Raw genomic sequence first — 14,224 nt, 5'->3', positions numbered from 1 at the left:
TTTAAAAACATTTTTAGCTGGGCTCTGGTGGTGAACTCCTTCAATCCCAATACTCAGGAGTCAGAGGCACCGTGTGCATAGTGCCCATGGAGGTAAGAAGAGGACCTAAGATTTCCCTAGAACTGGAGTTACAGGTGCTATGAACCTCCTCATGTGGGTGCTGAGGACCAAACCCAGGGCCTCTGCAAGAGGAGCAAGTGCTACTCTTTTTTTTCCTCCCAGAGCAGAGAACTGAACCCAGAACCTTGCACTTGCTAGGCAAGCGCTCTACCACTGAGCTAAATCCTTAACCCTGCAAGTACTACTCTTAACCACTAGCCATAGTCAGTTGGCAGTGGCACACGCCTTTTATTCCAGCACTCAGGAAGCAGAGTCAGGTGGATCTCTGTGAATTCAAGGCCAACCTGGTCTACAGAGTGAGTTCCAGGACATCCAGGGCTACACAGAAAAACCTTGTCTCAAAAAGCAAGCTAAACAAAAAACCAAGGTAGATATCCAAGGTTGACCTCTGGCCTTCACACACATGCAAATACATGTATACACGCTCAAAACTTCTAGATATGAGCCATGTGGGTTCCAGGAATTGAACTCAAGTTGTCAGAATTGGCGCTCTTACTCACTGAGAAACATCTCCCTAGCCCCATTGTTCATATGTGCATGCATGCATTCGCACGCTCGTGTGTGTGTGTGTGTGTGTGTGTGTGTGTGTGTGTGTGTGTGTGTGTGTTGTGTGGAGGCCAAATCAGTGAAGTGAGAGACCTTGCCTCAAACAAATAAGGTGGAGAGTGACTGAGGAAGACAGCTGACATCACACTCTGGCCTACACACATTGCCATATGCACATGAGTGCATACACATATATACAATAACATGTACATGAACATACATCACACACATAAAAGAAAAAATAGTAATAGATATGTAGCAAAAAAAAAAAGATTCAGCTAGGCAGTGGTGGTGCACACATTTAATCCTAGCACTTGAGAGGCTGAGGCAGGTAGATCTCCATGAGTTCAAGGCCAAATTGATCTACAAAGGGAGTTCCAGGACAATCATGGCTACATAGTGAGACCCTGTCTGGTAAGAAAAAAGGAAAGAGAGAGACAGGAGGGGGAGGGGGTAAAAAATAAAGACTAAACTAAGTTTAGGTATTAAAGATTTAAAATTAAGTAAAAAAGCCACAATTTTCTTATTCCTCTCAAAGGATTTCCTATTGTAAACTGCATTTTTTCTTTCTTTCTTTTGGTTTTGGTTTTTTGAGATAGGGTTTCTCTGTATGGCTCAGGCTGTCCTGGAACTAGCTCTGTACAGCAGACTGGCCTCAAACTCACAGAGATCCTCCCACAGCACTGCCCCAATAAATGGTACTTGAAGGTGGGTTTATGAGCTGCACTGTTTATGTTTAGGGACGAGAGAAGAGTGCTCACACATTTGATGCAGAAAAGCTCGAGCTCAAGGCAGCAGGTATTCCAGCTCTATATAAGTAGTTTAGTTACTAAAACATTCTTTTCCTTTTTTCTGTCTTTCTTTTCTTTTTTATGTTTCAGGTTTTCAGGAGAGGGTTTCTCTATGTAGCCCTGGATGTCTTTGTACTTGCTCTGTAGACCAGGCTGGCCTAGAACTCAGAGATCCACCTGCCAGGCTTATTAAAACATTCTTGTAGCCAGGTGTGGCAGTGCATACCTTTAAATCCAGCACTTGAGAGGCTGAGGTTAAGTAGATCTCTGTGAATTCGAGCCCAGCCTGGTCTACAAAGTAAGTTCCAGGACAGCCATGGCTCTGTTACACAGAGAAACCTTATCTCAAAAACAAAAGAAAACAAAACAAACAAATGAAAATATTCTTGTTAGAGGAAAACAAGCATTATCTCTGAAAGCTATTTTCAGTTCTGCTGAAATTTCTGGCTCTTGGCCTGCAGGGCCTATTAACCAAATTCTTGAGTAAGAATTCCTTTGTCCTCTCCTTTTTTGGAAGCAGGGCCTCATTATGGGGTTCTGGCTGGCCTGGAACTATGTAGACCCTGAGGCCTCCAACCAGACCAGGTGCAGAGATCTGCCTGTTCCTGCTTCCCAAGTGCTAGATCCGTAGGCTTCAGGCTCCAGTGTTTGAGAACAGTGCTGGAGTCAGGAGCACATGGGAAGTAAGCTGAAAGAAGAGAGTTCATCCCACTGGCCTCTTTCTTTGCTGTTCTTATACATCAGTCTTCCAGCTAGAGGGTTTCGAAGATCTTGTACAGATTTCTTCCCAACAACCTCATCTACCTCAGTACTAAGACTAGGGTTCATTCCCGCGTCTCTGTCTATTGCTCTATAAAAAAAAGTGTTCTTTAAAAAAAAAGATTTGTTTATGTTGCAGATATGTATATATGTGTACCTGGGCATATGTATGTACACCATGGTCATGCAGGTGTGTAGGGAAGCCAAAAGTGGCCATCAGATTCCCTGGTACTAGAATTACAGGTTGTGAGCCTCCCAATATGGGTGCCAGGAACCAAACCTAGGTCCTCTGCAAGAGTGGACAAGCAGACAGTGCTCTTAACCACTGAGCCACCTCCCCAGATCCCCACCTTCCCTTTGAAAGAAACTTTTTTTTTAGGTTTATTTATTTAATGTGTCCGAGTGTTTTGCCTGCCTGTATGTGTGTGCACCATGTGCCCTTGGAGATTGAAAGAAAACCCCGGATCTCCTGGAACTGGAGAAGGGAGGTTATGAACCACCATATAGATGCTGGGAACAGAATCTAGGTCCTCTACCAGAACAGCAAATGCTCTTAACTACTGAATCTTCTCTCCAAGCCCATTCCCTTTAAAATGTAGCCTAAACTGGCCCTGCACTTTGTAGGTATGACTGGCCTGGAGGTTTTTTGTTTGTTTGTTTTTGTTTTAATTTATTTATTTTATGTGCATTGGTGTGAAGGTTCAGATCCCCTAGAACTGGAGTTACAGGCAGTTGTGAGCTGCCATTCAGGTGTCAGGAGTTGAACCCAGGTCCTCTGGAAGAGTAGCCAGTGCTCCTAACAGCTGAGTCATCACTCCAGCCGATGACCTGGAGTTTCTAATACGCCTGCCTCTACCTCCTAAATGGCAGAGGCATCAAAGAGCTGGTTTTCTAAAGACTCTGCAACCGAATTAGGTCCTCAGTGGGCCTTCTTTGGAGCATGCATAATTTTAATCATAATTTTAAAATTTGGCAGGCAGTGGTGGTGCATGCCTTTAATCCCAGCACTCAGGAGGCAGAGCCAGGTGGATCTCTGTGAATTCGAGGCCAGCCAGGTCTATAGAGTGAGATCCAGAACAGGCTCCAAAACCACACAGAGAGACCCTATCTCCAAAAACAAAACAAAACAAAACTACAGGAAGGGCCTGGGGCTTAAGCTCAGTGGTAGAGTAATGGAGTCAAGGACTTGGTTTAGTTTGCTAAGTGGCAGAGGAAAATGAACAAAGATAAGAGAGGAAAACAACTTGCTTGATGTCAAACTCTATTCACAACCACTTTAGCTGGGGGTGTAGTTCAGTGAAAGAGTGCTCACCTAGCTTGTGTGAAGCTGTGGGCTTGATCCTCCATCACTGCTAACAGAAGCAAAAACTGTGTAAATCTCTTTTTGTTCACTATTTTATCGATGGTTCCTAGTATATCAAGGCAATAGTTAATAAATGTTTGCTGAACAAAAGAGGTGTCAAAACCACAAGCTTCTTCCAATCATAACAATCCTAAGAAAGGTTTCAAGAGCCCAGCCGTGGTGGCGCACGCTTTTAATCCCAGCAGAGGCAGGTGGATCTCTGTGAGTTCGAGGCCAACCTGGGCTACAGAGTGAGTTCCAGGAAAGGAACAAAACTACACAGAGAAGCCCTGTCTCGAAAAACCAGAAAAAGAAAAAGAAAAAAAGAAGGTTTTCAAGTTATTTGTTCTCAGCTAAGGATTGCTGTTTCTTTACCTAGAAAACAATGAAATTTAGGAGAGTTGGTATGACTTTTATTTGCAGGCTGCAATCGAGTCCTTCATCCCTGCTAAACCTGAAGAGACATCGCTTTCAAAATTCTTTATTGTGGTGGCATACACCTTTAATCCCAGCACTCGGGAGGCAGGATCGGTGTAAATTCGGGAGGTGGAGTTCTGTAAGTTCGAGGCTGGCCTGATCTACAGAAGCGAGTTCCAGGCCAGCCAAGGCTGCACAGAGAGACCCTGCCTCGAAAACAAAAAACAAAACACACAAAAAAATTTATTAACCTAAATATGCTAACTCATCAGAGAAACAACCTACGTTCAGTCTTGAACATTATAGTCACTCTTAAATCATTTTAGATAACCAGGAAGGGGTGGGACCTGAGGTCAGTACTTTTGAGAGGCCAGAGGGGCGGGTCTTAACCCAGAACGGAAGTTCCTGAGCCTCCCGACGCGTGGGGACACAACTCAGGAACGGACCAAGATGGCGACTCCCAGTGAGGGGCAGCTGTTTGCCGCCGGTATTGAAAAGACTTGGGGTGCAGTTGTTCGTTCCCCTGAAGGGACACCCCAGAAAGTTCGGCAGCTCATAGATGAGGGAATTGTCCCGGAAGAGGGAGGCACAGAAGCGTGAGTTCCCCCAGCTGTGGTTGGGCGCTGGAGGAGTGGCGGGGGCCTGGAGCAGGGGCGGGGGCGCAGCGTACGGTAACTTCAAGCCGTGGCTTGGTGGCTGGGGTTGAATTCTTCATGGAATCTGAAAGAGGTTGGGCTTCTCTGATTTCTTGGCTTTGATAGCCTCCGGATGTACCTGATGCCGCATCACTAGCGAAATTTTGTTAGAAGTCTTTTTTGAGGGAGAAGACTGTTAGCTGAATAAACAAACCTGAATACTAATTAGGGTTCATGCGGTGGATTCTCAGAGTCTGGGGGAAGCTTCGGAACCCCTTTTCCGAAGAAAACTCTTTTTTTTTTGGTTTTTCGAGACAGGGTTTCTCTGTGTAGCTTTGCGCCTCTCCTGGAACTCACTTGGTAGCCCAGGCTGGCCTCGAACTCACAGAGATCCGCCTGGCTCTGCCTCCCGAGCCGAAGAAAACTCTTAAGTGCATAGAGCAAATTTACACAGAATCAAAAATGAAACCAATTACACGGTTAAAGTAGTTATCAAGATAGCAAAGGGAAATTATGTGGTGACATGCCATTTCCCTCCTCCCGTCTTCCTTCCTTAATCAAATAGTTAATGCTGGGCCGGGAATATAGCTAGCCTGGGGTGCACTAAGCCCAGGGTTTGATCCCTAGCACCACATTAAACAGGTAGTGGTGGCACACAGCTCTGAGCCTGTGGGAAGTGGTTCTGAAGTTTCAGGCCAACTTGAGGCCCTGTCAGAGAAAGGTGTGGGAAGGAAGGAGAGGGAAAGAGAGAGTTAAAGTGAGTAAAGTTTTTCTCTTGGTGACAAAGTCACAGATACTGCTTAGACTACAGGGGATTTGGCTTTTCGTAACCTTGAACTTGAAGCCATGCGATATTTCTCAGAGATCTATGAAATAAATGTTATTTAATTCCCATCCAGGTTTAGGGATCTTCTGATTCCCCCGTCCCCCCAGAACCCCATCTTCTTGAGGCTCTTTGTAAATCTCCGAGGAAGATTCATGGAATAATTTTATTTCTTTCAAGTCACAGTTATTGGCGTTATCTTCGAGAAAGAGGTTTTTAACTAAGCATGGTGGCTTACTCTTGTAATACCAGCTCTTGAAAGCCTGAAGCAAGAAGGTGGCTGTCAATTCTGGGTCAGCTTGTTATATAGTGAGTTCCAGGGCCAGCCTGTTACAAAACGAGACCCTGTCTCTAAAAAACAAAACCAGAGCTAGTCAAGATGGCTCAGTAGATAAAGTCCTTGCTGTGAAAACCTCTCCTAGAACCCCCTTAAAGGTGGAAGGAAAGAACTGATTCCCCAGAGTCTCTCACACACACCCCATGCATGCATAAAAAATAAAACAAATAAGCAAACAAACAAATGGTTCTTGTCTTAGCAGTTCTACCTCCCTGCTAACCCCAGGAAGGACACTGGAGGCTGTTGGCATGCCTTCACTGAAAATGTTTGGGTTTTTTTGGCTTTTCAAGGCAGGATTTCTTTGTATAGCCCTGACCTTCTGTACACCAGGCTAGCCTTGAACTCACAGAGATCTCCCTATCTCTGCCTCCTGAGCACTGGGATCAAAGGCATGCGCCACCACTGCCTGGTCTGTTTGGTTTTATTTAAATTGTATTTTTCTGAAGTTTTTTTTCTTAAAATAGATCTTGTCTTTGACTTGAATATCCTAATTGAGATAGGGAGAACAAGGGTCCATATAGATAGCAGTATCTAAGTTATTCTTTCTCATATGGAGAGTTAAATTTCTGGGCCAGCAGAGTGGCTCATCAGGTAAAGGTGCTTGCCATATAAGCCTGGTGACCTGAATTCAAGCCCTGAACCCACATAAAAGTGGACGAAAAGATCTGACTCCACAAAGTTGTTCTTTGACTCCCATACATGTACCTGGGAACATTCATTCACGTATATATCATACATACACACACGTATGTGTATACACAGTATTAATTCCAACACTTGAGAGGCTGAAGCGGGAGGATTGCTATGAATTCCAGGCCAGCCTGGGTTATAGAGTGAACTCTGTCTCAAAAAAAGAAAAAGAGCCGGGTGTGGTGGCGCTTGTCTTTAATTCCAGCACTCAGGAGGCAGAGGCAGGTGGATCTCTGTGAGTTCAGGCCAGTCTGGTCTACAAAGTGAGTTCCAGGACAGCTAGGCCTGTTACGCAGAGAAACCATGTCGCAAAAAAAAAAAAAAAGAAAAAAAAAGAAAAAAAGAAAGAAAGAAAAAGAAATATTTCTCTGAGGTGGTTTAAATTGTATTATTATTCAATACCTGAATCCTTGAAAGCCTTATTTTATATTTACTAGGGTTATTCAAAATATTATTTGAGAACTGTGAATGAGCTAGGACTGCCAGATTGAAGACTTTAGAGTCTGTTTAATAAGTATTATGGAGAAACAGGGTATATTAAGCAGAGGAATGGACTGACTGAAAGGGTGATAGACAGTTGAAATGATTTTTAGAAACTTAAAATCTAGTTGGGTTTGATCTGTGATATGTGTAGATTTAAGCAGAGTAATACAGGGAAGGTCACTAACACTCCTACTACTTGGTTTCAGAAAGGACACATCTGCCACATTCCAGTCAGTCAATGGGTCACCTCAAGCAGAACAGCCCCCATTGGAATCTACAAGCAAGGAGGCCTTTTTTCACAGAGTGGAAACCTTTTCTATATCCTTTTCAGTTTATGTAAGGGGAAACCTGCTGCAGAACTGTTACTCTGGAGTCCTATTCTGCATACTCTGATCTTTTGTTCTTTATGTGTTTGAGTGTTTTGCCTGTAAGTGAATCACGTGTGTGCAGTGCCCACAGAGTCCAGAAGAGGGCATCAGATCCCCTGGAATGGAGTTACAGATGATTGTTACCCACCACATGCTGGGAATTGAACTGGAACCCTCTAGAAGAGCAGCCAGTGCTCTTAACTGCTGAGCCATCTCTCCAGTCCTTATTCTGATCTTTTAAACCAAAGAATCAGTGTTGGTAAGAACTTTTCTATGAAAGTAGCTGGAAGTTTTCCTGTGTCCTGCCCAGTCCTGCAGCTGCTCAGACCCAGGTAAACACACAGAGGCTTATATTAATTACGAACTGTATGGTCTATGGCAGGCCTCTTGCTCGCTAGCTCTTATATCTTAAATTAACCCATAACTATTAATCTATGTATGGCCACATGTTCCCTGGCTTTACCTGTATCCCATTACATGTTGCTTTTTGGGCGGCTGGCTCGAGTCTCTCCCCTCTCCTTTCTCCTCTCCATATATGTTTGGATTTCCCGCCTGCCTCTAAGCTGCCTCGCCATTGGCCAAACAGCCAATCAGAGCAACACATATTCATAGCATACAGAAAGATATTCCACAGCAATATGTTATTGCTTAAATGATCAGTTGAGGGATAAATCAAATCTTTTGGTTTGTTTGTTTTGTTTTTGAGACAGGGTCTGGAACTTGCCTCCCAAGATCAGCTTCATAGTTCTTCTGTCTGGTCTCAAATGCTGGGATGATAAATGGGAGCCACTGTGCCCAGCTGACCTTTGCTCTTTACAGAAGAACAAAACAAAACAAAATCCTGAGAGAAGGATAGCTACTGACGCGTCTGTATAGTATGTTTTCACGTGTGTTCTCACCCATGATCTTTAACTCGGTCCTGTAGACTTAAGTACTTTTACTGCCAAACTGGTTTTGAGTGGACGGCAGTGCTCGGAATCGAACCTAGGGCCTCGTGTATGCCAGGCAAACTCTCCACTGAGCTGTAGTCCCAGCCTTGTTATACTCAATTTATAGATGACAGAAAAGAACAAACAAACACAACAAAGCCAGAAGAGTAGTCATGAGAGTGGTTACATGAACAGCCCATCATCCTGCTAGCAAGTGGAGGAGCCAGGACTGTGAGCTGAAAAGCTGGAAAGCGCACTACTGTCTTGACAATTTCTAGGTCCCTGGTATATATTAGTCACTGTTGCATGACAAATTGCTCTAACATTTAGTGGCTTTAAACAACTATTATCACATAAACTCTGTGGACAATGAATCCAGACACAGACTAGTTTTATTTAGTTTTTCTTTTTTTGTTTTGTTTTTGAATTTATGTATCTACTTGTGTGTATGCTGTGGGCAGGGAGAATCCCAAGGAGGCCAGAAGAAGGTATCAGATCTAGAGTAGGAGTTACAGGCAGTTGTGAGCACCTGCTGTATGTGCTAGAACCGAACTTGGGTCCCTGGAAGAGCAGCTGCAGGTATTCTTAGCTACTGAGTTAGCTCCTTAGCCCAATTTGATTTTTCCAGGCAGGTTTTTTCCTATATGACCCAGGTAGACATGGAACTCGTTACATAGCCCTGGCTGGCTTTGAACTCATGACCTTCCTGCCTTTGCCTCTCTGATGTGGGAATTACAAATGTGTACCACTGTGCTCGGCAGTGTAGCAGAGGTTCAGGTTTCCTTAGAGGCGTCAATGAAGGGCATCCAATGCAAGAGAGATAGGGGAGGCCCTGGGTCCAAGTTCTCTTATGATTAGCAGGTTCACTTTCTTGTTACTGTCCCACTGGGGGCTGCAGGCCTGTGCTGTCCAATGGGAAGAAACCTCCCTTGGTGCCTTATTACGTGGGACTCTATTGAAACAGTTCACGACTTAGTAGCTGGCTTCCATCACAGTGAACAAGTGAAACAAGATGAAAGCCAGATTATTTTCTTATTAAATGTTTTGTTTTGTTTCTGAGATAGGGTCTCACTATGTGGCTCTGGCTGTCCTAGAACTTACTTTATAGACCAGGCTGGCTTGAACTCACAGAGATCTTCCTGGCTCTGCCTCCCAAGTACTAGGATTAAAGGTGTGGGCCATCAGGCCTGGCATTAAATGTTCTTTTTAAAATTAACTTTGTATTATGTGTACTTATTTAGTGTGTAGAGACATGTGTATGTAAACGTCTGTGTGCCGTGGTGTACATTTGGAGGTTAGAGGACAGCTTGTGGAAGTACCTTCTCCCCCATCCTGTGAGTCCCAGAGAGAAAGCTCAGGTGATTAGGGTTAGCAGCAAGCACTTTTCCCACTGAGCCCTCTCACTGGCCCCGCACTCATTTTTGTGACTTCGTCTCAGAAGACAGCCCATCCCTTTTACCATATTCTGATTTTTTTTTTTAATATCCCAAATGTGTTTATTGGGATGGTTCCCACTCATCTTGAATCAGGTGCTCTTCTGTGCTGCTTCCTCCTGAAGGAGCATCCTCTGTCAGACTTGCTTTTCCACACGTAGGCTGACAGAGGACAGTAGAGCAGCTAACACACCGTTTGTGCATGGCAAAAGACCTTACAGCATCCTGGGCATTTCACATCCATAAAGTAGGAATTGGGGCTCTGCACCAGGCGCTTTTTCTTGTGTTTCCTCTTCTCCTCTTCTGGAGAGGGATAAAGGAGATCCTTTACAAGAGGCATGTTCTCTCAGGGAGGTCGTCACTGCCGGAAAGGCCATATTCTGATTATTAAGACAAGGTCCCAGAGCAGCTCATGTTCAGGACAGGATTACCCAAAGGTATGAGTTCCAGAAAGCAGAGACTAGCGCTGCCCTCAAGTTGCCCACTCTGCTCTTGCAGAAGTTTTCATTATCTCTAGCTTCTTCTTCTTCTTTTTTTTTTTTTTTTTTAAATTTTGCGTGTCTCTGTGTGTGTCTATGTGTCTGGGTATGTGCATGTGAATGTGGGTGTTCACAGGGGCTGGAAGATGACATCAGATCCCCTGGAGCTGGAGTTATAGGCTGTGGTCAGCTGCCATGTGATTGTTGGGAATCAAACTCTAGTCCTCTGTAAGAGGAGCACTCTCTTAACTGCTGAGCTCTCTCTCTGGCCCCTAAAATAAACCTCCCCCTCTTTTTTTTTTTTTTTTTTTCTGGTTTTTCTTTCTTTCTTTTTTTTTTTTTAAAGATTTATTTATTTATTATGTATACAGTGTTCTGTTTGTATGTATGTCTGCACACCAGAAGAGGGCACCAGATCTCATTATAGATGGTTGTGAGCTACCATATGGTTGCTGGAAATTGAACTTGGGACCTCTGGAAAAGCAGTCAGTGCTCTTAACCTCTGAGCCATCTCTCCAGCCCCTTTTTCTGGTTTTTCAATACAACATTTCTCTGTGTAACCCTGGCTGTCCTGGAACTTGCTCTGTAGACCAAGCTAGCTTCAAACTCAGAGACTCACCTGCCTCTGTCTCCAGAGTGGTGGTATGCACCACTATGCCCAGCAAAATAAAATCTCTTAAGGTAAAACATAAGCAATGAGATTTTTGCTATTCAGGATCAATACATGTTTAAGGACACTTTCCTAGATACATAATTAAAGATGTTATCTGCTGCTGTGTGATGGTGGTGGTGGTGGTGGTGGTGGTGGTGGTGGTGGTGGTAGCGGTGGTGGTGGTGGTGCATGCCTTTAATCCCAGCACTCAGGAGGCAGAGGCAGGCAGATCTCTGTATTTGAGGCCAGCCTGGTCTATACATCAAGTTCCAAGACAGCCAGGGCAACAAAGAGAAAACCTGTCTCAAAAAAACGAGAGAGAGGGGGCGGGGGCGGGGGGAGGCAGGCTGTCTGCTATTTAAACCGCGTGTACTAAATGGGGTGTGGTGGTGTACACCTGTAATCCCAGCACTTGGAGACTGGAGAAGGAAAACCACACATTTGAGACCATTCTGGGATATATAGTAAGACCCTGTCAAAAAAGAAAATTAAAAGTGGGGCTGGAGAGGTGACTCAGTGGTCAAGAGTGCTTACTGCTCTTTCGGAAGACCCAAGTTCAGTTCCCAGCACCCACACTGGAGGCGCACAACTGCCCACAACTCCAGCTCCAGGGAATCCAGTGCCCTTTTCTGAACTCTGTGGGCACCTACATAAAAATAATGTATTTATAGTACTAATTTATACATGTTGTCCATCATAATTAAACTTGGGGTAGAAAATAGCTAAGATTCTTTCCTGTTTCCCACTGTATTAGAAAGGAAGGTGGACGGGTACATTAGGGACATAGACAAGGGCCGTTTGGGCCTTTATGGTCCCTTGTCTTAGGTCCATCAGAGCTAGAGCTTTCACGGGCACTCTCAGGCCCTCGTATTTCAGGTTAAATGAAAGCAGGTGGCGTCTGTATTCTGCCCCCCTCCGCCGCTACACCCCCCCCGCGCCCCCCCCCCCCAGTAATAAAAGAAGCTTTGTGTTGTGTGTTTTAAAGATGGATTCTCAGTGGCTGAACAGATACAGAGAGAATAATTGGCTCTCAGTGGCAGAGTACTTGCTGCTCAGACAGCTCACAGTTGCTTATAACTCCAGTTCTAGGGATCCAACCCAGTTCCTCTGGCCTCTGAGGCACTACCACTCACATGTGTGCACACCCATGTACTAACCCACACACAAACATAATTAAAAATAACAAAATGAATCTTCTTGTTTGTTTGAGATAGGGTCTCTCTTTGTTAGGTATCCCTGTCTGTCCTGGAACTCCTTTTTTTTGGGGGGGGGGGGTTGAGACAGGGTTTCTCTTTGTAGTTTTGGTGCCTGTCCTGGATCTCACTCTGTAGACGAGGCTGGCCTCGAACGCACAGAGATCCACCTGCCTCTGCCTCCCAAGTGCTGAGATTAAAGGCGTGCGCACCGCCACCCGGCCTGGAACTCCTTTTGTAGACCAGACTGGCCTCAGACTCACAGAGACCTCCCTGCCTCTACCTTCCAGATGCTGGTATTAAGGGTGTGCACCACCATGCTTAGCTTTAACAGACACACAGACAAGACACGTGCACACACACACACTTTTTTTTTTTTTTTTTTAAACATCTTTTGAGACAGGGTTTCTCTGTGTAGCCCTGGCTGTCCTGGAACTCCCTCTGTCCTCGAACTCAAAGATCCGCCTGCCTCTGCCTCCTGAGTGCTGGGATTAAAGGCGTGCGCCACCACTGCCCAGCCTAAATATATATAATTTTTTCAAGATAGGCTCTTACTGTGTTGTGCAGAATGGTCCTGTCCTCATGGGCCCAGATTGTCCTTCTCTCCAACCTTTTTAGTAGCTAGAACAATAGGCATGCTATAAAGTAAACATTTTGTCTTTCTAGAGAAAAAGTTCATAATTTTCCCCTGTGCTTATTATTTGTGCCCAGTGTCCTGAAAAGCATATGTTTGTGCTTTAAAAATGGTCGCGAGGCTGTAGAGATGGTCAGCGGTAAAGAGCCCTCACCACTCTTGCAGAGGATCTGCTTTTGATTCCCAGGACCCACGTGCAGTTCACAACTGTCTCTAACACCAGTTACAGGGCATAATCACCCTCTTCTGGCCTGTGTAGACACTGCATGCACACGATGCACAGACACATGGAGGCAAAACATGTAAAATAAATGAATCCCTAAAATTTTTTAAATAAAAATAAGAGTGATCTTTAGTGGCTGGAGTGATGGCTCACACCTGTAATCTTAGCATTGGAAGGGTAAAGCAGAAGGATTTTCAGGAGTTTGAGGCCAGCCTAGGCTACAGAGTGAACTCTACCCTAAAAACAGAGAGGCTGGTGAGAAGACTCAGTGGACAGAATAGTTTCTGCATAAGCACGAGGACCAGAGTTAGGATCCCAGAACCCACATAAAAGCTGAGTGGACAGGGCAGCCTACATGGTAATCCCAGCATGTGGGAAGCAGAAACAGGATCCCTGGAGCTAGCTGACTGCCAACATGAATGTTTATGCACCATATGTATCAATATGTGGCTGCTGTCCACAGAGGTCAGAGGATGTAAGATCCCTTGGAACTGGAGTTACAGATGGTTTTTGACCCACTCTGAGTATTGGAAACTGAACCCAAGTCCTCTGCAAAAGCAGCAAGTGCTCCTAACTGCTGAGCCGTCTCTCTAGCCCTGCCAGACTAGCTGAAATGGCAAGCTACGGGCTCAGAGAGCCTTCTGCCTCTGTATATAAAGTGGACATGTGTGCCCCTGCACATGCAAACAAGTCCACATATGCATGCACACAACACATTCACACACACAAGATTAAAAGGCTTTGCCATTTTCTTTTTTGGTTTTTGAGACAGGGTTTCTCTGTGTAGCCCTGGCTGTCCTGAAACTAGCTCTGTAGCCCAGGCTGGCCTCGAACTCAGAGATCCACCCGCTTCTGCCTCCCGAGTGCTGGGAATTGTATAGGCCATTGTCTTTACTGTCTACTTCTAATGAGTGTATTCATTAAAAGTAGATTTGTTTAAAATGTGTTCAAGTTTTAATTGTGCTTGGTCTTCATATACATGGTTTTTCTTGACATTAATACTCGTTGAAATGGGCAGGGAAGCCCCCAGAGCTGTCTCCGCTTATCTGCGCAAAGTATGGCTGGGTCACAGTTGAATGTGATATGCTCAAGTGCTCCAGCTGCCAGGCTTTCCTCTGTGCCAGCTTACAACCAGCTTTTGACTTTGGCAGATGTAAGTATAGTTACAGATCACATTTTTCTCCACGTTCAAAGACACACGAACTGGTAACATAGCCAGTGGTAGAGTACTAGCTTAGGCCATCTGTCTGAGTGAAGAATGTGCCATATTACGTATGACTAGGTGAAGTTGTCATAGCCTTCCCCCTATCAGCCTCAGTTGTTCTGCTATGGAGTGGCCTCGATATTGTGCTTTCTAGATAGACAGCAGT

At 44.8% G+C, this 14,224-nt stretch overlaps 1 protein-coding gene and 1 pseudogene across 1 annotated transcript in view; one reads left to right on the top strand and one right to left on the bottom strand.

Moving 5' to 3' along the window:
- The first annotated feature begins 4,397 nt into the window (after window positions 1-4,397).
- The window catches only part of Zc3hc1 (zinc finger C3HC-type containing 1), a 32,708-nt gene continuing 22,881 nt past the window's right edge, over window positions 4,398-14,224 (top strand). The window contains exons 1-3 of the mRNA XM_052720749.1: window positions 4,398-4,571; window positions 7,150-7,261; window positions 13,857-14,007. Of these exons, the coding sequence (XP_052576709.1) occupies window positions 4,426-4,571; window positions 7,150-7,261; window positions 13,857-14,007 (409 nt within the window). The 5' untranslated portion in view covers window positions 4,398-4,425. The remainder of the gene's footprint in view (window positions 4,572-7,149; window positions 7,262-13,856; window positions 14,008-14,224) is intronic.
- Window positions 7,272-10,443, bottom strand: LOC128099086 (40S ribosomal protein S27-like; annotated as a pseudogene).

This window comes from Peromyscus californicus, unplaced genomic scaffold, assembly GCF_007827085.1.
Source record: "Peromyscus californicus insignis strain IS unplaced genomic scaffold, ASM782708v3 Scaffold_6__1_contigs__length_162567912, whole genome shotgun sequence".
Classification (NCBI taxonomy): domain Eukaryota; kingdom Metazoa; phylum Chordata; class Mammalia; order Rodentia; family Cricetidae; genus Peromyscus; species Peromyscus californicus.
Note: the sequence above shows the minus strand (reverse complement) of the source record. Positions and strands in the feature narration are given on the sequence as shown.